At 39.1% G+C, this 27310-nt stretch overlaps 1 protein-coding gene and 1 long non-coding RNA gene across 2 annotated transcripts in view; one reads left to right on the top strand and one right to left on the bottom strand.

The window, feature by feature from the left end:
• Positions 1-3995: 3995 nt before the first annotated feature.
• Positions 3996-10427, bottom strand: LOC117666379 (uncharacterized). Its single transcript, XR_004591746.3, has 3 exons — positions 10169-10427; positions 5439-5529; positions 3996-4405 (listed from the first exon to the last, which is right to left on the bottom strand). It is a non-coding gene; the product is annotated as an uncharacterized LOC117666379 (long non-coding RNA).
• A 6954-nt stretch (positions 10428-17381) lies between these two features.
• Positions 17382-27310, top strand: part of RFX6 (regulatory factor X6) — a 46815-nt gene continuing 36886 nt past the window's right edge. Inside the window, exons 1-4 of the mRNA XM_034418675.2 lie at positions 17382-17577; positions 19805-19961; positions 22215-22338; positions 25831-25892. Of these exons, the coding sequence (XP_034274566.2) occupies positions 17382-17577; positions 19805-19961; positions 22215-22338; positions 25831-25892 (539 nt within the window). The remainder of the gene's footprint in view (positions 17578-19804; positions 19962-22214; positions 22339-25830; positions 25893-27310) is intronic.

Raw genomic sequence — 27310 nt, forward strand, 5'->3', positions numbered from 1 at the left:
TGACACACTGTATAATACTAGCACTTGCAATGGTGAGAATTTTTATGTGCTGCAACTCAGCTGCTAACCTGCTGCTTTGCTGTTGTAAACATTATAAAACATGGCTTATATTGTATTGTACTGCACTTTTTGTGATTTTATGCAGTGATTCCCTGAAACCTGAAAATTGTTGTTGTTAGTTGCGAAGTCATGTCCGACCCATCACGATCCCATGGACAATGTTCCTCCAGGCCTTCCTGTCCTCTACCATCCTCTGGAGTCCATTTAAGATCACGTCTACTGCTTCAGTGACTCCTCATTCTCTGTTGTCCCGTTCTTCTTTTGCCCTCTATCTTTCCCAGCATTAGGTTCTTCTCCAGTGAGTCCTTCCTTCTCATTAGATGGCCAAAGTATTTGAGTTTCATCTTCAATTACTTCAGGGTAAAATGACTGAAAAAGGTTACTCTAACCAAAGATCACCTTGAATTTTACTTCTGTCTTAGCTCTCTCATTCAGTGTTTTGTTGTAGAAAAATCTGAAAAGTGTTGTCTTTACTTCTTCATCCAAGGAATATGTTGATGAGAACAGGCCGAGGGGGGGGGGAATTCTGTTACTCCACTCAATGTATCAATTTGATGAGGAACTATTAACAAACAGTGTTTAAGAATGAGTCAAATAAGTATACACTTAATTGTCATGCTAATCAGTCCACACTTAACTAATATATTAATCAGAATGTCTTAGAATACTTTATTAAAATTATGATAAAATCAAAATATATCTACAACATTCCCACTATTTACAAAGAAGTGAACCATCAAAATGAGTTAAAATTTGTCTAGCAAGATGTGTTTTTGACAAACCTATCTCTGCTTCTGACAATTACTACATTCTTTTTAAGCAATGGTCAATGATGTTGCTGCCCCTGTAGTATTCTCCCCAATGTGATGACGGACTGCATACTTACTACATTGCAAACAACAGCCAAATAACTATTCTAAAACAGTGGTAAAACATGCTGGGGTTATCAGTTGTTGGACCACTCTATAATAGATTGGAGAAGGCTCTTAAAAAGGAGATAATAGATAAAAGGAAAATAAAAGGGCATTTGAACCGCTTATTTATTTATTTAAGAAAATTTATATGGCTATCCAATTCACTTTCAGTGATTCTGGGTGGCTTATAAAGATAAAAAAAATCTCATATAAAAAAAAACAATAAAAAGCAATAATACCCCACCCCACTTCCACTGACCATAATCAGTCAAATAAGGCAGTTGATGGACTCTATTTCACTCTGGGTTCCTCAGGCCCATTGACAAAACCAGGGGTTCAGGGCCTTGAAAAAGAGTATCAAAGTGGGGGTCAATCTTATTTCTGCAGAGATAATGTTCCACAGGAGGGAGCTACAATATAGAAGTCCCTTCTTCTTGGTAGCTCCTCAGGAGAGGGGGGGCCCACAACATTCCTTGTCTCCCTACTCTGGTAGGTTGGGTAGATGTGACTGGGAAAAGACTGTCCCTCAAATAACCCGACAGTTGTGGCTCTAATACCACCAATTGATCAATAACCAGTAATTTGATCAACATTTCCCTTGTATACAGTCATGATTAGTGAACTATATATGGAGAATCTTCTTATTCCTTTTCACAGATTGCTTCAACTTCTGCTTTCTTATCTACTTTGCTATTGTATCAGCCCATTACTTTCTTCACTCCATCCCTGTTATACAAGCTGTTTGTGGCAGGACTTAATTGCAGCAAACACAATTAACTATAAATGAAGCCACAACTTCTTTCATCAAGAGCACAAAATCAAGGCAAGCCATTTCCTTAGTAGATAGTTCATAGAAGCATTTTTTAAAATCAGTCTGTAGCAATAGACAGCTTCCTTATGCCAACAAGAAAGAAATTTATCACATTTTGGATAAGGTTTTATTTTAGTAACATAACATTACTTTGTCATACAAATCATATTTGTAAGAACACTTCTTTTCAGATCTGTTTTTCAGTATTTCAGATGAATGTCACCTCTCCAGCATACACCAAAGTGAGCATGAGTCATACTTGAAAGGCCTGGCCAAGGCAAGATTTTTTTTTTAAAGTAAAGGAACATAGGAAGTAAGGCCTTGAATTTATCATCTATGGTTAGCAACTGGATCTTAGATCAAGCATGCATACAAATCAACTGGTCACAGCCCTGCCAACTATTGTTGACATGGATTTTATTTTTCTTTAAATAATCATTACCTTAGCACTTATATGCATAAATAAGACAATTTACTTTTTCTCTTCTCTTCTCCCATTTTTTTGGGAGGGGAGAGGAGGCAACATCCAAGTGGGCAAAAGGCATTATGGTGAATTTTAGAAAGATCCCAGGGTGATTCAAAGGCTGATTGTTTTAAACATATATATTTAAAACAAAGACAAAAATCCACCTATGGATTCCATCCCGGTGATTGATAAGTTAATGTTTCAGAGGCACTGATTGTGGTTTGAGCAAGATGGCCATTCCTCCCCCTGCCCCTCCCCCATTTTGCAGTCTTCTCATGAGGAACAATTGTCTGGAGCCCTTATGGCTGATTTCAAATCTTCTCCTTGTCCAGAGAGGAATTATGAAGAGCCAGTCTACTCACTGGCTCTTTATTCCATCACAGTCATTAGCCCTGCTTTTCACTGAGCCTTCAGTTCACCATTTCTTCCCTAAAAGTGATCTCTGTTGAGCTCAAAAGCTTTTGATGATGATATAGTGAACTACATAATCCAACATTTCAATAATCTGATATTTTATCTCCTGCCAGATAGTATCCTTGATGTTCAATGTGTTTTCTCTGAAAGGGCAGAATTTTTTTTTAGATTTTTAAGTCCTGCCTTTAATATTTTTATAAATAATTCAAGGCAATGAACATACCCAATACTCCTTCCTCCTCCTATTTTCCCCTCAACAAAAATCCTGTGAGGTGAGGTGATCTGAGAGAGAGTAACTGGCCCAAAGTCACCCAGCCGGCTTTCATGCCTAAAATGGGATTAGAGCCCACAGTCTCCTGGTTTCTAGCTTGATGCCTTAATCACTAGGCCAAACTGGTTCTCAATTGATTTAAATTCATTACCTCAATATTTGATATTAATGTTGGCTAATCATTTAAAGGATTTTCAATTTTAAAAGATTCAGAAAATAGCAGTGGTGAAATCCAAATTTTTCTATTACTGGTTCTGTGGGTGTGGCTTGGTGGGCGTGGCAGGGGAAGGATACTGCAAAATCTCCATTACCACCCCACTCCTGGGGGAAAGATATTTCAAAATCTCCATTCCCACCCCACTCTGAAGCCAGCCAGAGGTTGTATTTGCCAGAGGTTTGTATTTCACCCCTGGAAAACAGCATTTGGTCTCCTCTTATAATATTTTTTATTATCTCTCCTCTTAAAATTAAAGTTCAAGTCATATATCATAGTTATCATCATAGTTCAAGTTACATATTGTTACGTAATTATAAATATCACATAACATTTGATATACTATCAATGATGTGAACCACAGTTTCAAGATGATAACAATTAATGAAGATATTAATCAGAACTAAACTATTTGGGTTTCTTTCCCTGAGAAGTGAACATATCTGTAATCTTACAATTAAATGAAGCTAAGGATATTTCTGTCTTAATAAAAGTAAATTAGGATGCAAATACATCTGATTTTTATTACATTATCTAGAAATTCTTATATCCACTAAATATAATTGTTATTTGGATTACATAGGAAGTATTTTGAGTGGCAGAAGAAACAAAAACATAAAATTATATAGCATTTATATAAGTATATGATTATAGACTTTGTTGTCCCTGAAAACCAAGTAGATTTCACAGAAATGTACATAAAGATATCACTTCCACATATAAATGCTTTTCTTGGTAAAACCTTAACATTTATTTTGATTTACTCTAGAGACTTTAGAAAGTGCATTTATAATTATTAAAAGTTTCCTTTTAATTTTTTCTTTCAGGGAGAAAAATCATGCCAGTTATGACAAATGAAGACATACTTTATTAAACATTGCCATCTGCTGGTGGTATTTTCCTTCAGAAAGGAAGTCATCCATTCAATAATTCCGCAAGATGTGGTAGAGGAGATGGTCCTGGAGATGCCCCTACACCAAGCCATGTAGAACTTTAAAGATCAAAACTAGCACTTTAAATTAGAAGTGGAAGTGCCACAGCCACAGCCTGGAGCATTGTTGTCTCAATACTTATAATGGCAAGCATCTGCCAACAGTCAAGTTGCTGCATTCTGGATAAGTGAATTATCTGGGTAATCTCCAAAGGAAGCATCATGTAGAACACACTGCCGTGATCCAAATGAGTGGTGATGCCCATCTATCTACGACCCAGCAGGACCTCCAAATTATGAATCCGTTTCCATCAAAAGATATAACTGGGAGTATAAGAAACCACAATGAACAAAGTGTAACTCCAACTTGCTAAGAGTCATAGAACATATAATTATAGGGTTGGAAGGAACCTTAGAGGTCATCATACTCAAGATAGGAGATCTTATGCTTATACCATCCCAGTCAAATTGTTGTCCAGTCTATTCTTGAAAACCTCCAGCTATGGAGCACCCTCAACACCAGGAGGCAAGTTATCCCATTGATTAATTGTTCTCACTGCGGGGAAATTTCTCCTTTGATCTAGGTTAGATGTCTCTTTAACAAGCTTCCACCCATTACGTCTTGTCCTACTCTCTGGTGCTTTGGAAAATAAGTTCTCCAAAGGGTTGCCCTTCTCTCTGTGATTGCACCTCAAATATTGGAAGATAGCTATCATGTCTTTCCTAATCCTTCACTTCAATAGGCTAGAGTAGACATACCTATCAATAGCGAGGAGGGTGTTTCATCAGATCCCCACAGTTTCCAAACACTGTCTAAATATCTTAGTTGCATATCTCATGTGACCTCAAATTCTATATACAATTAGGTATCATTAGCATATGGATGATATGGAACCACAAACCCTCAGATGACCTTTTTCAGTTTACTGTACATATTAAAGAACAGGGAAGAAAGGACTGATTCCTGCAGGACCCCACAAAGGAGGAGTTGCTTTGCTGGTCCCTCCTCTCTCATTATCACTGCTGGGATTGCCTACCAAAGAAGGAGTGGGACTTTAGCAAAATAGCACTTCTAACTCCAGCTATCACCAAGTGGCCAAAAAGATAAATTGAAAGCCACTGAGAAGTCCAAAAGGCCTAGGATGAGCATGTTTAGGTCATTCAGATTATTTACATTTACATTTACATCTACATTATTTACAATCAGAGTGATCAATGCTGCCTTTGTTCCTTGCCCTATCTGAATTACAGATGGAATGGGTCCAATTTTTCCAGCTTCATGTTAAGAGGGGTAGGGAGGGAGGGGAAGAGAGAGAGAAAGAGAGATGGGGGGAGAGAATGAATGAATTATAGGCACCTTCCCCTTCAAAATTATTGGTATCAGTTTGTCCTACGATGAGGTGTTGACCACCTTCTGGATCCAATCTGTAATCCCTCCGCCTGATCTCCTTGGGAGTAACCAAGAACAGTTAATAAATTCATTAGTGGAATGGTGAAATGGACTACTTTATAATCAAGTCAACTGGCAGAACAGTGAAAGGTTGAGATCCTTCCTTCCTTCCTTCCTTCCTTCCTTCCTTCCTTCCTTCCTTCCTTCCTTCCTTCCCACCCACACACCCACACACCCACACACCTACCTTTTCTCCAGTGAATGCAACAGATGGGAAGCTATTAGTGGAATGGTGAAATGGACTACTTTACAATCAAGTCAACTGGCAGAACAGTCAAAGATTGAGATCCTTCCTCCCTCCCTCCCTCCCTCCCTTCCTTTCTTTCTTTCCTTCCTCCCACCCACCCACCTTTTCTCCAGTGAATGCAACAGATGGGAAGCTGTCAGGTATGGCAGTCATACAAAAAGTCTATTAGTAAAAAACATATGTCCCCAACCCCCCACTTGGTGCTGCTTTCCTAGCACAGGTGGAAACAAGCAGAGATTCTTGGCTTTTTGGAGGGGGGGTTGATCTCTAAAAATTTCCATAATCACAGCAAGGATATCTTCAAATAGATTCTAAATGATATACAAATGTTCATGTAATAGAGTTGTTGTTTAATATGCACATAGGGATTAATAAAATCTTGCACAGCCTGCCAGACGGGCAAAATCTTTGTGGACATCAGATTTTATCATTACTAGTGTCAAAAATGGGAACAAGAGTCCAAGAAGGGAAATCCACCAATAAAAGACTATGCTAAATGAAGCCTGGAAAGAAAAACAGACCATAATCATGGTCAAAGTGGAAGAAATTAAAATCCAGAATGGGGTTTCTTCAGTTGGCTTCATTTCCGGATACTTGATGCTCAGGAGCTAAGCAGATGTAGGGTGAAATACAAAAAACTCTGAAATCTACAAAACCTAAACTTCTATTCTTGTGATTTTTAAATGTGACAGTTACCAGATATGACCAGAGAAATCAGCCCTATCCTCCACCCCAACCCCATTCAGGCATCTTGTGACTTGAGAAGCAGATTGTTGTCAATCATAATTATGGCTTCATTGAATAGCTATTCTAATAGAGGGAACCTCTCTTCCAAAGCCACTGTTTCTTTGACCTGCCTTTCACTACTAACATAATTGCGGTAGAGTGGAATTTTATAGACAGTTTTACTTCCAGGAGCTCTTCCAATGTTATCCTCATAACAACCTTTCAATTTTATCTCACAACAGCACTATGACACAAATGAGTCAGAGAAATATTAGCATCCTAGTCCCAAAATTGATATATTAATGGGCATCCTCAAGGAAATCACATTCCCTTGCCACCACATACAATATATAAAAATCCTCCGATTCCCAATTTTCATTTAAATACAGTAGCTCTTTCTGGGTCATGTGACTAGGATGAAGTGGGACCTAAGAAGAGAGCAGTTGATGATCTCTCCCATAGAAATGTATTGATTTGTTTTGTTTTTGGATTTTTTTAAAAAAATCCACATCTGATCCATTAAAGCATCAGGCTAAAAAAAACAGAAGAGATGGTCAGCTCTAGTCTCGCCTTAGTCATGAAAGCCAGCTGCGTGACCTAGAGCCAGCCATTTTCTCTCAGCCCAACTCACAGGGTTGTTGTTGTGAGGAAATGAGGAGGAAGAAAGTGTGTTGGATATGTTCATGACCTTGAATTATTTGTAAAAATAATATAAGATGGGACACAAATAAACAAATAAATAAAAATAAAACATTCTGGTCCATGTAATCCCCCTCTTGTTCAGATCTGCTCGTTTTTAAAATGAATCTTTCTTTTTCTAGATTTTTTTCTTCCACCTTTATTATAGTTCTTTATAATACTCTATAAGTATAATACTCCTATGCAAACCTTATATTCCTTCCTCTTCCTATTTTCTCCATAACAACAATCCTGTGACAAGGATTGTGCTGAGAGACAGTGATTGGTCCAAAATCACCCAGCTGGCTTTCATGCCTAAAACAGGACTAGAACTCACAGTTTACTAGTTTCTCTCTCATACTAAATTTACTAAATTTGGTTTTCAGGTGATTATCTTACTGACAGATAAACAGACATAGACAAAAAGGCCCTTCATATTATTTCTTTCCAACATTTCACTGAATTGGAAAGAAGCAACCCAGACATGTCAAACAAACATATGCTACCAGCAAAATTGCTGTAATTATCTCAGAAGGACAGTGATGCTATTTGTCTCCCCCGCTCAGGAATATTAAAAATCAGTATAAATTGCATCATTCTATTTTTTTTTTTTGCTTGTTTGTTTCTTGGATTTTAATCTAGGAAGTACCTAGATTTACACACTGAAAAATGGGAAACTTAGACTTATTATACATTTTCCCCCAAAATCAATTCTACGGTATCTATTTTGGCAGACTTGCCATCAAAAATGCTAGAAATTGTATATTTTACTATGGTATCATATCGGTTTTAAATTGCAGCCAGACACAAAATTTGTAATCTTAGGAGAAACATATAATCTCAACAACCTTGATGCAGTCTAACATTTGAGTAAAAAATGTTATTATGTTAGCTACAACACAGAAGTAAGCTGAGGAATCCAAATGCTGGCCAAGTATTCTCATTCCTTGCAAAATACATACTCCAGAGGCTCTATTACCACTCTCTTTGGCATGCTTACAATGTTGATTGTTTCTAACCTGAAGCAAGAGATACAATTCACGAAAAGAGCCTTGGTTTGCATATAGAAAAGCCAATTTTAATTCTATTTTAATTAAATAATTAAAATTAAATTCTAATTAAAATTCAATTTTAATTGATTATTTAATTCCCTAGAAAAGATTCTGTCTGAAACCTCAAGAGTTTCTACAAATCGACATAGGCAATACTTGTGCAACAAACAAGGATCTAATCTTTTACACGGCAGCATCCCAATATCAAGATTCAGAAATATTCAAGAGTATAGAATGCTGCTTTGGAATTAGAAGAAGAGAGCTATAGAGTTGGGTTTTGAAAGGGATTGGCAGGGGAGGGGGATTGATCAAAGTAACATTATTCCATCACAATGAAAACTCCACTTCCTTAGTGTATGTATTGTTGTCCCAAACTTATCTATGAAAGGAGGGGATCTTGTACAAATAGTCCCCAATTTATGACCACAATTGAGCCCAAAATCTCTGTTGCTAAGTGAGGCAGTCATTAAAGTGAATTTTGCCCCATTTTATGATCTTTTTTGCCACAGTTGTTAAGTGAGCCATTGCAGTTGTTAAGTTAGTTAAGTAAACCTGCTTTCCCCATTGATTTTGCTTGTCAGCAGGTCGTAAAGGTGATCACATGACTTTGGGATACTGCAACTGTCATAAATATGAGACAGTTGCCAGATGTCTGAATTTTGATCACATGACCATGGGGATGCTGCAATGGTTGCAAGTGTGAAAAATGGCCATAAGTCACTTTTTTCAGTGCTGTTGTAACTTTGAATCAGGGGTGGGTTCTACTTACCTTTACTACCGGTTCACAATGGGATCGTGCATGTGCAGATGCTTCGCTTGTGTGCGCGCCTTGCTTCTGCGCATGTCCAGAAGCTTCTGCGCATGCGCAGATCGCTGATGACAACATCCGGGGCAGTGGGCAGAGCCTCCTGCCGGTTTTACTACCAGTTCTTGTGAACAGGTCTGAACCGGGGTCAACCCACCACTGCTTTGAATGGTCACTAAATGAACTGTTGGAAGTTGAGGACTACCTGTATTGTACTGGTGCGATGTTGCTTTTGGCATTTTAAGAAAAGGATCCTTTTGGAACCTACTCCACAATTTAAATTTCAAACTCTCATAGTGGTTTCATGTAGACATTAAACACAATAGGAATCATAGTAGAATCCTGTGGAACTCCATCAGGATTTGCTTGCTTTGGCACTGAGTGTTGGAAGCTTTCATTAAATTATTTCAATATTCGATTTTTTAAATATACTTTTTTAAAAATTTACTTGCATTAGCAGTTTTGTTACTGTTGTAACCACTTAGGGCTATGAGACTGATGTAGTATCTGATTCTTATAAATAAATGTAAATTAACAAATTAAACAATAACCTTGCTGTTACCAAGTACCACTTTCTAATCCTTCTGCAAAACAATGCTTCCATGAGAGATACCCAAGAACAGGGGTGTCAAACTCAAGGCCTGCAGGCCAGATCTAGCCCACAGGATGCTTAGATCTGGCCTGTGGGGCCGCCCTGGAAACAGAGAAGGACCAACCCACGGTGTCTCTGCCAGTGAAAATGGAGTTCGGAAGACCACATGCGGGCCTCCTGAGCTCCGTTTTTGGCCGCAACAGTCTCCTGCAGCCCTCTGCCAACAAAAACAGAGCTCGGGAGGGCCACATTCGGACCCCCCAGGCTCCATTTTTGGCTGTGACAGCCTCCTTCAGCCCTCTGCCATGAAAACAGAGCTCTGGAGAGCTGCACGCGGCCCACCCAAGCTCTGTTTTACTGGCAGAGGGCTGCAGGAGGCCGTCACAGCTGAAAACGGAGCCTCACTGAGTGATGCCGAGTTGGCCATGCTCCCTGGCCACACGCCACATGCCTCCCCGAGGTCAAACACACCCTGATGTGGCTCTCAATAAAATCGAGTTTGACACCCCTGCCCAAGAAGGATACCAAGAGGCTCACCATACTAGATGAGGCTGAAAAGCCACCAAGAGAATGAACAGGACAACAAATATGGCTTGGACCATATTAACTAGTCCTCCACCCCTCCAGAGGTTTCAAGGAGGTGCCAGGCTAAAACTGAGTGGCCCATTCCTTATAATGGAGCTAGAAAAAGCTAAAAAAAAAAAGTTATTTTCACAGGCTAGTTGAGGAAGAAAGTGTTGCACAATGGCTTGAAGAGTATACTAATAATATCCTTAACTACCCCAGAAGCAGCAGCAAAAACAGAATTGGTAGATAATGGGATAGAACATCAGGGAGTGATACAGGTTCCTATGGAATCCAGCCATACCACCTCACCATCTTCCAGTTCTAAACTGATCACAGAGTATCTCAGCAGATAGAGGTGGGAGAGGTTGACTTCCTATCCTCTCTCAGACAAGTCTATAATACCTGCCAGATCAATATTTTCAACTAAACAAGAAAGCAAATAGAATCATTTAATCTCTCATAAACCAATTACTGTCATTTAATTGGCAGAGATCATCTGCCATTATCATTAACTTATCTAATTCGCTGTCACAACATAGGCAGTGGCAATAGCTTTAATAAGAAGTAGTACTAATTCAGCATCTTTTAATACAGGGACTAGTCGTATTTGGGGAATTCAAGTTAGAAATGGCTAATTTGATAATGTGAGCTGGCAATTTATGACACATCAACTAAATTGTATGGATTTTGGAGAAAATTTTATAAATGTAATTAAGGCGATATATTATAAACAAACAACTAAAGTAATTATAAATGGGGACTACACAGAAAATTTCAATACAAAGAAAAGAACAGGACAAGGATGTCAGCTATCGCCCTTACTATTTATATTGACTTTGAAAGTCTTGAATAGGAGTATTAGACAAGATCCAGAAATTAAAGGAATGGAGATAAGAGAGGAGAGATATAAATTACAAGCATTTGCAGATGATTTGATATTTATTGTAGAAGAACCATTAGAGACAATTCCTAAACCATTAAAAAAGATTGAGGACTTTGGAGAGGTAGCAGGATTGAAAATAAATAGAGAAAAAATTAAAGTTATAATAAAAAACCTTACACAAAAACAAAAAGAACAATTGGCAGAAAAAGTGGACTTGCAAATTGTTAAGAAAGTTAAATATTTGGGAATATACCTAACAGCAAGATGTTCAACAATAAAAGAAGACAACTACATAAAATTATTCAAGCAACTAAAATTACCAGTAGATTTGGAAAAATGGAAAAAAATCTCCAGCTATCAATGTTTGGAAGGATTGCTTCTGTAAAAATGAACATCCTACCAAAATTGCTTTTCCTGTTCCGAACAGCACCTATAAAAATTGAAAAGAAATTCACTGATGACTTGAATAAATTGATCTTGAAATTTATCTGCAAGGAAAATAAGCGAGAATTAAATTGAAAATGCTACAAGAATCTAAAGAGAATGGAGGATTTAGATAACCAGATTGGCTTTTATATTACCAAACATGTATGGTAACATGGCTAAAAGAATGGATAACCCTCAGGTATAAGCAGTGGTGGGATTCAAGTAATTTAACAACCGGTTCTCTGCCCTAATGATTTTTTCCAACAACCAGTTTGCCAAACTGCTCAGAAAGTTAACAACCGGTTCTCCCGAAGTGGTGCAAACTGGCTGAATCCCACCACTGGGTATAAGGGACTGTTATATTTAGAAGGACATGATTTAAAACTGGTATAGCAGCTACAACTGGTATGGCATACCTTCTTATGGTATGAGAACAATAAAATCCACAGATACTTTCAAATCATTATATAAGAAACTCACTATTATCTGTATGGGAAAAAATAAAACCCAAGATTTATTTAAAAATCCCAGAATGGCTCTCAATGATGGAAGCCTTTACATACCCAAATCTGATGAAGTTTGAAGAAATTGTGTGATATAAAGATATTTTGGACACTGAAGGGAAATTAAAATCTAAGCAAGAGCTTGAAGACCAGGGCATTATATTATCATGGTGGCCTCAATTGCAAATACAATCTAGATACGATAAAAACATGAAAAAGTATGGCTTTTGTAAAGGACAAACAGTCTTTGATCAGATATTGTTAAAACTCTGATGAAAACTCAAGAAAATATATAATTTTTTACTAAACTGGTAAATGGAGGACAGACAATAAAAGATAGAACGACAAAGTGGGTAAAAAACATTGGTTATAATATAGAATTAGACAAATGGCAAAACTTATGGGAAAGGAACTATAAATTGACAATGGCAACTTCTTATAAAGAAAATCTATATAAAATGTTTTATAGATGGCACTTACCACCTGCTAGGTTAGCTAAAATGTTCAAAAATATGACTAGCAAATGCTGGAAATGTAACCAAAAAATGGGCATATATGTGATGGACTTGTGTTAAAGCAAAAAAAAATTGGGCAAAAATACATAAGTGGTTAGAAAAGATGATAGGAAAATGTAGATTTTAAACCTGAACTATTTTTATTAGGTATAACATCAGAAAAACTTGATAAGCAAAGTATATATTTAACATTGCATATCTTAATAGCAGCAAGGATTATATTTGCACAATATTGGAAAAATGAAGAAACACCGCGAGACAAGAGAATTAGGAAGATACTAACTAGACTGTGCAGAAATGGACAGATTTACACTGAAGATTAAACAAATAGTAGACACAGAATATTATCAAACATGGACTTTATTTTACCAGTGGTTAGAAAAAAGAGGCGGAGATTAAGAATGTAACCTGTACTGTTAAGCAATTAAATAACCCAGACAACACAATGTTTATTAAGCAGTAACAACATGTAAACAATAGAAAATCAATAAAATCTTAAAAAGTTAAAAATTGCTACTAATTATGGCTAGGAATAGGATTATATACTCTCTGAGTTTGACTTGGAATCACTGGGTTTTGGCTCCTTATAGCTGGGCTCTGCTTTAATGCTGTGATTTCTGGGACAAACAGTCATAAAAAAAAGGCAAAGATAGGCGAAGTTTCTGTTTTTGTTTCCTCCTTTTTTCTCACCATAATGGAATGGAAGGAGGGATAGGGCTAGAGCATACAGCTAAAACAAAGATTACCTTTCTTTACTTTCCCTGGGATCAGTCATATGAATCCTTATCATTTTTCTTTTCTCTCCATCAAAATATTTCTTCTGCACCTGTATCATGTTGTTCTTCCTTCCGCCACTTCTGATTGGATGAAATCTCCCACTTTTCTCACTGTCCTTTCAAATAGCCCGCCTTCTTCTTGGATTCCTGATTCCCCATCAGATAAGGGCATGCGCCCATCCAGAAGACTATGTCATATGGGATGGGAAAGCTATGAGCTAAATGGGGAGAAAAAGATTCTGAAAGCATGTGCCATCTCCGAAGACCGCAGAGGATGTACCAGGGACATTCATGAGGTGTTTTTTCATTCCCCCATTTCTCAGAGTATATTAACAAATGCATCCGTTAGCACCATGAATAATCAAAGTTAGACCTGAGAGGTTGGCCAGCTCAGGGGTGGATGGGAATTGGTTAATTGTATCTGTTTATTGGAATAAACTCCATTAATTGATAAGAGCCTGGTGGCGCAGCAGACTAATAGCCTGTCATTATCATCCAGCTGCCTGCAATTAATGCTAGTTCGAATCTCGCCAGGCTCAAGGTTGACTCAGCCTTCCATCCTTTCTAAAGTAGGTAAATTGAGGACCCAATTTGTGGGGGCAATAAGCTGACTTTGTATAAATATACAAAAGGATGAAGGCTATTGCTTAAAAGCATTGTAAGCCGCCCTGAGTCTCCGGAGAAGGGCGGCATATAAATCAAATAAAAAAAAATTAATAATGTAAACCTTCTATTTACAACCTCCAGAGAGGCAGAATCTGGGTGCTAAACCAGAGCTTTTTTTCTATTCCTGCCTGTATCCAATTCTGTTACAACTAGTGAAAAAAATGATAGGGGTTGAACTTTAACATAATTTGAATGGCTTCGGGATATTTATTCAAAAGAATTGAATCGAATCGAATCGAATAGAAAAGAATTCTTTATTGGCCAAGTGTGATTGGACACACAAGGAATTTGTCTTGGTGCATACACTCTCAGAGTACATGAAAGAAAAGATACAAGAAAAGGCAACAACACTGGAATCTCTGTGTGTATATGTATACAGGCACATGTACAAAGTACCAAAAGACAACTTTCCATTGATTCTATATGCCAGTGGAGAAGTAACTGTTACATTCTTGTAGAAAGACATTGTCTATCAATGAGTTATTATAGTATGGAACAAATTATGTAGTTGTACAGACATGAGTGGATTGTAAAACATTACTTGAAATAAAGTGGTGCTTTCTGCATTGCCAGCCAAGTGAAGATAATAATCCTGGTTACGAAGAGGAGTGGTAGACCAAAATGATATGGTCCAAGACAAGATAAATATGGTATTAAATATGGTCATTTCTTCCCCTTCCCGCAAGGGTGGGGGGGAATGGATATTAGGCTGGCAGCAAGTCAGAAAATGTCAGTCTGAGGTAACTGTTCCAAAAAATCTCTTCCACATGACCTAGGTCAGAGATGCTTCAGCAAATACAGCTCGAAGACATGACTGGATGATGTCATGTTCAACCTACTCAGCCTGTCAAGAGGACAGCCTGAACCGCCTTTCCTGCTGCAGCTGTCGAGTGGGATTTTCCAGTTTTTTCCATTCAGTCTTGAAGCACATCATAATAAGGATATGGGTGGGGTCAGCAAAGCTCCTATGGACCACCTGGAGCCGGTGTGGGCACCCACTCCCTTTTTCCTGGCCCCTCATTGCCGGGACCCCTTCCTTTTGCCAGTAGGAGAGTGAGGGCTTCCCACTGTGCCAAAAAAAGAAAGAAAGAAACTCTTTCTCTTCCTTCACTTCTCAATTCATGGGTAGAAGGAGAAGCAGGGAGAGATGGAAGGGAAGTAGTCTTTTTCGGTGCCAGCTGTACCTAAAGAGATACATTTGTCCTATGCTGTGATAGCTGAAGCCCTCCTTTCCCCACTTCCCTTCTCATGGGGTTGTTTTGCCTGTCAAGCTGTGCCTCCTCCACCCCATACATCTTCTTCCTGTGGTTTTGGCATTGCAGCACCTACTTAAGCTGGGTAGGTATTCTTGACATGTATCTGGTGGTCTTTGTTATGAAGGGAACATTTTTAGCTGCCTCTCCCGGGTAAATGGATAAGACCCTCTTCCCATCCTCTCCTTTGCCCCAAGGCAAAGAGCACAAGGGGAGAGGAGGGTTCCTTTGATGCCAGTTCACTGATCATATTGGAAATGAAGAAGGTCAGAAGACCACTTCCCTTTCTTCTGTGCCCACCTCCCTTTGTCTGCCATCCAAGACAAGAGAAGGGAGATGGAGTCTCTCTCTTCTCTCAGTCCCTACTCTTACCATGGGTGGCAAGCAAGCATGATAAGAAGTGAGGAATGGACAGGGCTATAAAAGCAATAAAGAATGGTCTCCAGGGGTGAAATCCTACAGGTTCTGACAGGTTCTGGAGAACTGATAGCAGAAATTTTGAGTAGTTTGGAGAACCGGCAAGTACCACCTCTGGCTGGTCCCAGAGTGGGGTGGGAATGGAGATTTTGCAATATCCTTCCCCCAGGATTGGGGAGGGAATGGAGATTTTGCAATATCCTTCCCTCAGGAGTGGGGTGGGAATGGAGATTTTGCAGTATCCTTCCCCCAGGAATGGGGAGGGAATGGAGATTTTGCAGTATCCTTCCCCCAGGAATGGGGTGGGAATGGAGATTCTGCAGTATCCTTCCCCCAGGAGTGGGGAGGAAATGGGGATTTTGCAGTATTCTCCTCCGAGGAGTGGGGAGGGAATGGAGATTTTGCAATATCCTTCCCCCAGGAATGGGGTGGGAATGGAGATTCTGTACTACCCTTCCCCCAGGAATGGGGAGGAAATGGGGATTTTGCAGTATCCTCCTCCAAGGAGTGGGGTGGGAATGGAGATTCTGCAGTATCCTTCCCCCAGGAGTGGGGAGGAAATGGGGATTTTGCAGTATCCTCCTCCGAGGAGTGGGGTGGGAATGGAGATTTTGCAATATCCTCCTCCCAGGAATGGGGTGGGAATGGAGATTCTGCAGTATCCTTCCCCCAGGAGTGGAGAGGGAATGGGGATTTTGGCGTATCCTTCCCCTGCCACGCCCACCAAGCCACGCCCACAGAACCGGTAGTAAAAAAAAAAATAATGAATGTCACCACTGTTTTCCCAACGCAAGGACTGATAATTCCCTAGAATCAGAGATCTGACAACAAAAGACCCCGAAGATCTACTGCTGCCAGTTATGGCACAAGAAACCGTATTCTCCATCCCATCCCACCCCACCCTTTCCCTCCTCCCCTCTTGTATGCACAGGCGGCTTTGTTCCTGTGTAGCAGACTGGGGTTGAAAGCACCACCAGCGCTTGTTTTAAGCCCACCACATACTTTTCTTCCCTCTCTGGCCTTTGAAGGCCAGCGGCTCAAAAGAAGCCTCAGACACACACCTTTGGCTCGAAAGCCATCCGCCACATTCGTCAGATAGGTGGAAAACCACATTCGGGCCCCCAGCAACGTGCTGCTGAGATTCTGCACGTGTTCAGAAGCACTCTTGTGGTGGTTTTTTCCCGCCTTCCTCCCCTCTTCTACGGTTCCGGTTCCAGTCCCAAGGGGGAACTGAAAGAAGAGCTCCAGAGAGCGTCCCACATTTGGGTGTATTTGTGTGTGTGTGTGTGAGGGGGGAGAGACTGGACTGGGGTCGGAGTTTACTCTAGCAAACTTGAGGCGGGGCGGTCCGGGCTGAGCTCTTGACAATCGGTGGGCAGGGCTTGTTGCTGTGCCCGGGCCGGCTGGGACTTGTGGCGCAGTGATCTCGACCCGCGGTTGACTCTAGCCACCGACCTCCTCCTCCTCCTCCTCCACGTCCAGGACTGGAGCCCGAGCGCGTTTTAAAAACCGCCCGTCTCCCTCCGTCGAGTCAACTCTCCAACCCGGCCTCAGCCACCTGTCCGTCCATCATCGCGCATCTTTACCCCCCCCCCCCCCGCCGGACCTTTCCTTGCGCTTCCCTCTGCTTGGCTCCCGAGCGATCCTCCCCATCACCCGATCCCAACTGCAACCCACCCCCCGCGCCCCGGTCCCTTTCCCCGACGCTCCATGGACAGGAAAGGCTCCGAGTCCTGAAGAGGCGATGGCCAAGTACCCGGCCAGGGTCGACGGCGCCTTTGCGCACAGCCAACCCTTGGAGGACTCCTATGGCGAGCTGCTCTCCAGAGGTTTGCTTCAGGTTTCGCCCTCCGGAGAGCCGCTGTCCGAGGTCGATTCGCTGCGCGGCAGACTGCAAGGTCCCGACGGGGAGCTGGGGTTCCGCGCGGGGATCAAGGCAGGTGAGGGCGACTTTCCAACAGGTTCGGAGCTGGGCGGAGAAGCAACTGGGCACCTCGGTTGCCTTCAACCTGGTTAATATCTGTGCCACTTTCGGTCTGAGGGGAACCTGGTTCTTCACCTGGCTGGACCTAGAGGTGTCTGTGTTCAGCCGCCTCTTCTGATGGAAGTTCGGGATAGACTTCCGCTTGGGCACTTTCCCTCTTTCCATTCCCTGATTCCTGTAAATAGGATAGAAAAGCACCTTGCTGGCCTTGGGGAATTTCCATCTACTATGGGCCTCCCCCCCCCATCTTCGTGGGGGCAGAACATCCTATGGTGTAAGTGAAGTCTTGCTGCCAAGATATTGGGGGACAAAAATTTTATCCACCAGGATGCTGCCTTTGGACAGTATAGGAATAAAAGGTGACACTTGTACAATTAAAGTGATTTAAGCCTGCCTTGCTCATTGGGCCCGGGAGGAAAGGAACATCATAGGGACACAGTGGGAAAAAAAGATACTCCCGGGCATGTTTCTGCCATGGGCAGATTCAAGATGGGAAAGGCTTGTTATGGATTATCAGTCAAATCTTGAAAGAGGATGCCAGTTTGAGCCCTGGACAGCCATGGGGAAGGGGAGGGGCACCAGCATAAACACATTGTTGGCTTCCCCTGTCACTTATTTATTGGAAAAGTCACCTGGGAACAATTTCATCCCAAAAGAGACACAAGGGGACCAATATGGTCGTAGTGAAAACATGCATTTGCACTGTGTCAGTCTTTGAGATGAAGAGGGGTTGGGTAAAGATGCTCAAACAAACAAACAAACAAAGTTTGTTTGAGGACAACAGATTCAAAGATGGAAATGTCATTATTCTGTACCCAGTGGATATATGTTTATGGAATGTTTGATGCAAAAGTTTTGCCTTCAGTTATTCAGAATTCTTCATGTTATACAAAATGAGTGTTATCACTTTGCCTCTCACCTCTGATCCTAAGAAGCAATTTCCATATCTATATCTATGTTTATCTATCATCTACCTCTATCTATCTATCTATCTATCTATCTATCTATCTATCTATCATCTATCTACTTCTATCTATCTATCTATCTATCTATCTATCTCTATCTATCTATCTATCATCTATCTATCTATTTCTATCTATCCATCATCTATCTATCTATCTATCTATCTATCTATCTATCTATCATCTATCTATCTATCATCTATCTATCTATTTCTGTCTATCATCTATCTATTTCTATCTATCTATCTGTCTATCTATCTATCTATCTATCTATCTATCTATTTCTTTCTATTTCTATCTATCTGTCTATCTATCTATCTATCTATCTATTTCTTTCTATCTATCTATCTATCTATCTATCTATCTATTTCTATCTATCCATCATCTATCTATCTATCATCTATCTTCTGTGTATCCATATATCTTTCCATATATCCCCATGCATATATACTCCAAGTGGAAATATCCAAAGTCTCTTTGATCTTGCAGAGGCCTCTTGTATTTATCTAACTGCTGCTTTACCTACCTGCAGATATATGGTGCAATGTTTTCTGATGCTGGAGTTTGTAATTTTCCAAGTGACACAGAATTCTTTATTCATCTAAATATCTAAAGGCTCAAAGCCAACATGCAACATCTGTTGGATTTGGGTTTTGGCATATGGAATGAGGGAGCAGCATCACATTTTACAATAGGTTCATATAGTCAAAATGTTAGTGTTTCTTGAAGGAACTTCCACTGCTTATACATGTTTGTTTTGTTTATTTTCCTTCTCAAATGGCCTATCTCTTACACTGTATTGGCCAAAGAGTCCTGTACCAAATCAGATTTGCTCAGTAAAGTATTTTTGTTAGTGTAATCTCAATAACATTTTTCCTGATTTTTATGTTTGGATGAGAAAAACAGACTTAAAAATACCCCAAAATTATCAGACATATGGAGTCTGCAAATCATGAGATTATCATTGTACAGTAAGCAAATGGACAAAAAAGTACTTTTCCTACTGCCTTCATTTCCATTTGCATCATCAGAGAAAGTTATAAATGAATTAAACATTTTCAGTGATTAATCTGGCAGCTGTTGCCCCAGATATATCATCCAATAATCAACAATCCATTTGAATATATTTAATTTTATCTACATAGCATTATTTAATCTAATCTACAAGATAGAGAGGTAGATAAATACATACATTCTCTTTTTAAATGTTTTGGCACACAGAAATTCATTTCAGAAGTGAACCCATTTCTTCAGAAGATGAGGATGGAGAGAGTCAAGAAAACAAGATAAAATCTCTGAGCAAATATTTGCCTCCAAAGAAAACAATCACTCAGATTATGAAGGACAAAAAGAAGCAGACACAACTCACTTTGCAATGGTAGGCTAAACAACCAATGAAGCTTTAATGTATGGGAAATTATTTTCTACTATACAATGTGTGCTAGTTAGCTTTTTCTGTATTGTCACAGGAAAAAGGAAATCTTGTCATCTGGTAGAAGTTACAATGATCTCAAAATGAGGTTGCATGCAAATGTCACACAATGTCATTTTCCCCCATCATCCCCTGTGGGTGGTCAAGGACGAAAGTCAACTGCCAATAATTTTAGACAAGAAAAACTCTATCAATGCAAGATTTATAAAAATAAATCTGAGAAAATACATTGTTACTATTGTAATTCAGCCATCTAACCTGTTTTTGTGAAAATTTCACTACAGTTTCACTTAACTGGATTATATATTTTATGGAAAGAGATTATAAATGTATTGATTTAACTGAACTTTTCTGTTCATCTGTTTGGTTGAAATTTCAGAAACAATATTCCTTTTGGGCTTTTTTGGCCATGAATGGAATGGAATGGAGTGGAGTGGAGTGGAGTGGAGTGGAGTGGAATGGAATGGAATGGAATGGAATAGAATAGAATAGAATAGAATAGAATAGAATAGAATAGAATAGAATAGAATAGAATAGAATAGAATAGAATAGAATAGAATAGAATAGAATAGAATAGAACAGAACAGAATTTGCAAAATTCTGCAAGAGTGGTCCAAGAAGTTATAAGTAATGTTTTGTCTACTATTGCTTATAGCCTTTAATAAAATCCTAGGCAATTTCAGAGTAGTATATTGTAGTCATACATTTTTAACATTGTACCTTGGCTGAGTTCAAAAAAGGCTAAAACAAAATCAGGTTTAGCTGGCTGGCATTTGGATGGAAGGCTGCCAAAAAACCGTCGGGCTGTAGACTTGATTGGGAAGTGGGAAACATATTCCAGAAAGCAATGATAAGCCTCTTTCATTATAGAGCTGGAGAAATTACCTTGTGGCAGCCATTGAGCCATCAGGATTGCCTCTTTTTTCCCCTGCCAGTGAACACTTGTGACTAAAGTAGAAGATTGGAATAAGAAATATCCAGGTGCAAGTCATCACTCAATTCTGTAGCTCACTTGGTGACTCCAGGTCTGTCCTCCTATCACTGTTGCCATGATGGGAAGGGAGCTCCCAGTTTACTGTGCCTTGGGCTTACAGAAGAAAGGCAGGATATAAATGTGACATAATAACAATAGTAATCTCTGATAATGAAGTACTTAACAAGGGTATATATTTAGGAAATATATACAAGCATTCTGTAAAAGTTGAGCTAATAGATAGTATATGTCATAGTAAACCAAGTCTAAACCAATCTGAGACCAATTCTCATATTTCTACCTGCCTCTTTCTAGTTGCCAACCATTTGCAGGAATTAGCAGTTAAGATGTTGACTCATAAATTCTTAGCACTTATTAAAGCCAATTGGAAAAATTAATTGCCAGCCACAGCTGAATGCTAATGTGGTGGTTCTGATGCTAATATATCTATTTAGCTACATAACTGCAGCTTTAATTCATCTGAAGCTCATGTTTATATTTTTAGTAAAGAAACTAATAAAAAAAACTATGTACAGTAATCACTTTGTGGTCAACAAAATAATTGCTTTTATAGATGTAATGAAATTCCAGTCTAGTTTTTTTCTCCAAGTTTTAACACTGAACCTGATATTCAGCCCCAAAAAATATCCTGTGGATTTATCACATCATTTTCCTACTTGTATGTCTACCATCCTGGGCACAGCAAGTGACAATTTCAAAGAAGCATTTCTGTATGTATGTGTAATATTACCAATCCCAATCAAAGTAAAGGATGATTTTTTTCACACATGACCAAGCAACAGCTTTTCTTAATTTCAATTAATTATATACATTAGTAAGTCAACATTACCATTTGCAATGGGACCTACGAAGAATTTCATAGGACCACTTCTTTAGTTACTAGAGCTTAGTTTTTTGGGGTTTTTAATGGTTTTAATTGTGATATTGTTCACTGCTCAGTCAATTAGAATGAGATAGACAGCTATAGAAATTTAAAGAATGGACTGGACTGGACTGGACTGGACTAGAATAGAATAGAATAGAATAGAATAGAATAGAATAGAATAGAATAGAATAGAATAGGTAGTGTTGGGGAAATTAAAATATTTTATACTTTGAAGGCTAAAACCTCTCTAAAATATTATAAGCTTGGTAGTAACAGTGAAAAAATATGGCAAAACTATAAGAGCCATTTTTAAAATCCTTGGCTTGCTTTTTATCTACAGGTTAGAAGAAAATTACATTGTCTGTGAAGGCGTTTGTTTGCCCCGATGCATCCTTTATACTCACTACCTGGACTTCTGCAGGAAGGAGAAACTGGAGCCTGCTTGTGCTGCAACATTTGGGAAGGTAATTAATCCATTTGAACTTCTTGCCTTATTTAATCTTAAATTAGAAGAAAATTTCCACTATATTCCCTTGACTTATATAATTAATAGCTCTTGACTTGTTTTGCAAAAACAGGATTGAGGAAACCTGCAACTGATGCATTTTAAGAGAGTTTAAATCCTGCTGCTGGGGGGATATTTGTGGCTCTATTTATTTTCTAATATGGAAGCAAGAGGTTTGCAGGTTGCTTTAAGGCAGTGTTTCTCAACCTTAGCAATTTGAACATGTGTGGACTTCAACTCCCAGAATTCTCCAGGCACATCTTTAAGTTGCTAAGCTTGAGAAACACTGCTTTAAGGAGTGTAGGATATTGGAAAGGAAATAATTAGCTTGGCAAAGTTGAAAGTAATGTAACTTTTGCGAGGAAAGAGTGCTGATTGTAGATATTTTCCTCCCCCAACATCTACTCTACTTAAAAGCTGAAATCATTTAATCAACATGAGAGGTGGCCTTTCCAAATTAAATCCAAATTACTAGGAGCTGGTGAAACTAAATACCAAGACAGCTTCAGAGATCAGTCTTTTTCAAACATCCACAATTGCCTCCAATTGCCTTAAAAAACCGAAACACATTAGTTTAATGAAATTTGGGGTTCACATCTCCCTATGATATTAAATGACTCAGAACCAAGAGAACACAGCTGACTATAAACATTAAAAAAAATCCCTCTTCTAGCTTTGAAAATAGCAGGATTATCTTTTTTTCCTATTTGCTACCTGTCTCCTTATTTGTTTTAGTGTTGATTGCTGGGTTATGATATCTGTTGAGGCAGGGACTATTGTTTCGTCTTCAAATGCTCACTGTGCAAGTAAATTTCAAAGCCAGGCTTTAGACTGTATCAGGTTAGATAAACCAAGGGGCCAAGGCGGAAGGCTTCTTCGCAATCGCATTTCCATTTAATGTCAGAGTTGCTTCTCTCAATTAGCTATTAAATTGATTTGCCAAAGGAACACACAGCTTTTGGGAAAGTTACTAATTGAAATGCAATTGTTTTATAGATGTATGGGGGTACGAACAGTGGTGGGATTCAAAAAATTTTTACTACCTGTTCAGTGGGCGTGAGTTCGTGGGCATGGCCAGGGAGTGTGACAGGCAGCACTTGGCCTCCTGCACCCCACTGGGAGCAAAAATGGGCTGGGGGGGGATGCACCGCCCCCCCATGCCCCGTTTTGGGCCTAGGACTATGAATGTATGTATGAAGATGTATGAAGGGCTTGCCTTCAGATGTTGAGGGTGCTCCATCACTCAGGCTTTTAAGAAGAGACTGCACAGCCACTTGTCTGGAATGGTATAGGGGAGGGGTGTCAAACTGCTTAAATCTGACCCATGGGGCTGGCCTGGAAATATCAAAGGAGCAGCCTGCAGTGCCTCTGCTGGTCAAAAATGGGCTGCAAGGCCTCCACGCGGTCCACTTTTGGCCGACAGAGTGCTGCTGGAGGCCGGGGAGGCCGAAAATGAGGTGTGGGGGCTCCGGACGTGGCCCCCCTGTGCCCCATTTTGGCCGGCAGGGTGTTGCAGGAGGCATGCATCTCGTCTCGTCTCCCCCCCCCACTGGCCCATGGAGGAGAACTACAATTCTGATCTGGCCCTCAAAGAAATCCAGTTTGACACCCCTGGTATAGGGTCTCCTGAGACTTGAACTAGAATATCTTCATGGTCCCTTCTAACTCTGTTATTCTGGTTTCATCAATGATATTAAAAGAGCTACAAGCCTCACTTGTATCAAACTTATTTGACCCCTTGTTCTTCATGTAGTAGAAAAAACATGAGAGTGTTTTTAGAACTGAGTGATACATTTTTAGGTGTGCAGATTTTGCATTCGAATGACTTGTTAGTTCAGGCAAGAAATATCTATAGAAAAAAAAAATCCCTGAAATCTCACTGAAAATCTCTGTGGTAACAGTATCACTTGTCTTGTTTCATTTAGACTGATAGTCATTCCTTTTCCAGTTTTCCAGTATCAAAGGATATTTCCAAATCAAACTGTATTCCAAACACTATTCTAAGATTCTTTGGGTGGAGCTACAGAGCATGTATATGAAGCTGTAATGTAGATGTGTTCTCTTATTAAATTTTTCATCAGTTGAATTCTGATCCACATGACTGGTCACTATCCTTCAGCTCTACAATAGCATTGTTGAATGAAAGAAGTATAACTCAAAAAGCTATTTCTGTCTAGCTGTCGGTCTATCCACCCTTTGGTACTAAAAGAAACATATCTCTACAGGCATGTATGTATGTATGTATGTATGTATGTATGTATGTATGTATGAAATCACTGGACTAGGGCTGTATAATATCTTGGTTTACGTAGGTAGAACCTGGCTAAAGAGACATAACATGAAACCTACAAAAAAGATATAGATAGATAGATAGATAGATAGATAGATAGATAGATAGATAGATAGATAGACAGACAGATAGATAGATATAGATATAGATATAGATATAGATATAGAGATAGATAGATAGATAGATAGATAGATAGATAGATAGATAGATAGATAGATAGATAGATAGATGATTTATATGCCGCCCTTCTCCGGAGACTCCGGAGACTCAGGGCGGCTTACAATGCGTTAAGCAATAGCCTTTATACTTTTGTATATTTATACAAAGTCAGCTTATTGCCCCCACAATCCAGATCCTCATTTTACCTACCTTAGAAAGGATGGAAGGCTGAGTCAACCTTGAGCCTGGTGAGATTTGAACTTGCAGTAATTGCAGGCAGCTGATGTTAATAACGGTGCTCTAGTCTGCTGTGCCCAGGGCTCAGCAGATTATTGCTTGAATTCTGATATTAAGCAAGTTTTTAAGCACCATTCTATTTTTATTCATTCCATCATTTACCTCTTTTCAAGACCCCAGTCTTCCAATAGTAGTTCATGACATGATAATTCAACGTGAATACATTTTAATAAAGCCAAATTCCAATAAAACTGAATTTTAAGATAATTTTGTGGGAAATTGGAGGAGGAACAATGGGGTTTTTTTAAGGAAGGGAATTTCAGAGAAGGATTTCTGTTGTACCTTTGATAAGCTTTGATGGTAACATATCCTATTAATTTTATAGAGCAAATGGAATAGCAGCTCCTTGGAATAGTATAACTGGTTAGGTTATACTATTCCAAAGAGACGCTATTCCATTTGCTCTATAATATTGGGTCCCTGATATAGGTCTCCAGTGTGAGTAGGGGGTTGGACTAGATGACCTCCAAGGTCCCTTCCAATTCTGTTAATGTTACCTGTTACCTTTGATGGGAGCATGATCATATTTTGTTGCAATTTCCACTTCATAAGTTTAATACTCTTTTGCCCCTGATCATTAAAATGAATTTAACAAAATTAATTACTTATAGAAGGGCCAATTAGAACAGATATTGTAAGAAAGTAAAAATAAAATCATTTTGAATTTACCAGTTTCCATTGTTTAATATTTGACTTTTTCTTTAGACAATTCGACAGAAATTTCCTCTCCTCACCACTAGGCGGCTGGGTACAAGAGGCCATTCAAAGTAAGTTCTTAGGAGCTACACTTTTTAAATTCATGCTTATCGAGGCAAAGTCATGCATTCTTGATAGAGGTAGATGGAATCCAAATGTATTATTAGCTGAAAAACACTTTTTAGAGTAACCAATCCCAAACTGACAATGGTCTATGTTTCGTTGAATCTCAATTCCCAGAATTCTCCAAGAGACACAAACACCATGCTAACTAGAGGATTATAGGAAGTGAAGATCCACATATCTGAAAGACATCCAGATGTGTGGAAATCTGCTATAAAGGGTATAGCATGGTGTATCGATTCCCATGTTTCTTCTGAAGTTGCATTGACTTGCTTACAGAAAACCATAATTTCCCATTTCCCACATGTTCCAGATCCTTATAATCTCCGAAAACCCTTTATAGAGAATTGGGAGGTATATTTGGGTTACAATGGAAGGGATCATGAGGTGATGGAATAGCACCCCAAATGACATAGTACTGTAGAGAAGTTCTCATTATATTTTTGTTTGTTTATTGTGCACTTTCCAATCAATGTTGACTTTAGCAACAGCCTGGACAAGTCCTTGCAATTTTCTTGGCAAGATTTCAGAAGAGATTTGCCATTGCTTCCTAGGGCAGAGAGAGAGTGACTGGTTCAAGGTCACCCAGCTTTTTGCCTAAGGCACAACAAGAACTCAGAATCTCTCCATTTCTAGCCTAGTGCCTTAACCGCTATACCAAACTGGCTGTATATTTTTATTTAAAATATTGCCAATGTAGTCTTCCCCACCCTTACCCCTTTTTTCTTATGAGGAAAAAAAAGGAGAAGACTTTAAATAATGGAAATTCTTATGTGAATTTCCTGATCATGAAATTGTTTGAATTGAATGGATACGGAAAGAAGTTCATTTGTCAGCAAATGGATAGTGAAAAAATGAAGAAAGGAAAAAGAGAGAGAGAGAGAGAGAGAGAGAGAGAGAGAGAGAGAGAGAGGGAGAGAGAGCGCTTCAGGGATAGTGTATGAATACTTTTCTGGGGAGGAGTGAATGTGTAATTTTTGCTCATTCATTCATTTATTCATTCATTCATTCATTCATTTTGTTAAGCATGCATTAGGTAACAGATATAAGTATAAACATGATTATGAATACATGAAATGGATAAATATAAAAGGAAACATTAGGACAGGGATGGTAGGCACACTGGTGTGCTTATGCATCATTTTATTATTATTATTATTATTATTATATTTATATAATATATACTTTATATAATATATATTTATAATGATATTATTCATCATTTCTTTATTGAACATTAGTGATTGTGATTGTAATAAGGCAATTTCATCATTTAAGAAACCGGCACCTTAGATACTGAGTGAGTGCAAGAACCTTAGTCTCTTGCTATCTAGCATAATAGGTTTTGGAAAGACAAGTTGGATTA

The sequence above is a fragment of the Pantherophis guttatus genome, chromosome 1, assembly GCF_059756535.1.
Source record: "Pantherophis guttatus breed Tessera chromosome 1, ASM5975653v1, whole genome shotgun sequence".
Taxonomy (NCBI): domain Eukaryota; kingdom Metazoa; phylum Chordata; class Lepidosauria; order Squamata; family Colubridae; genus Pantherophis; species Pantherophis guttatus.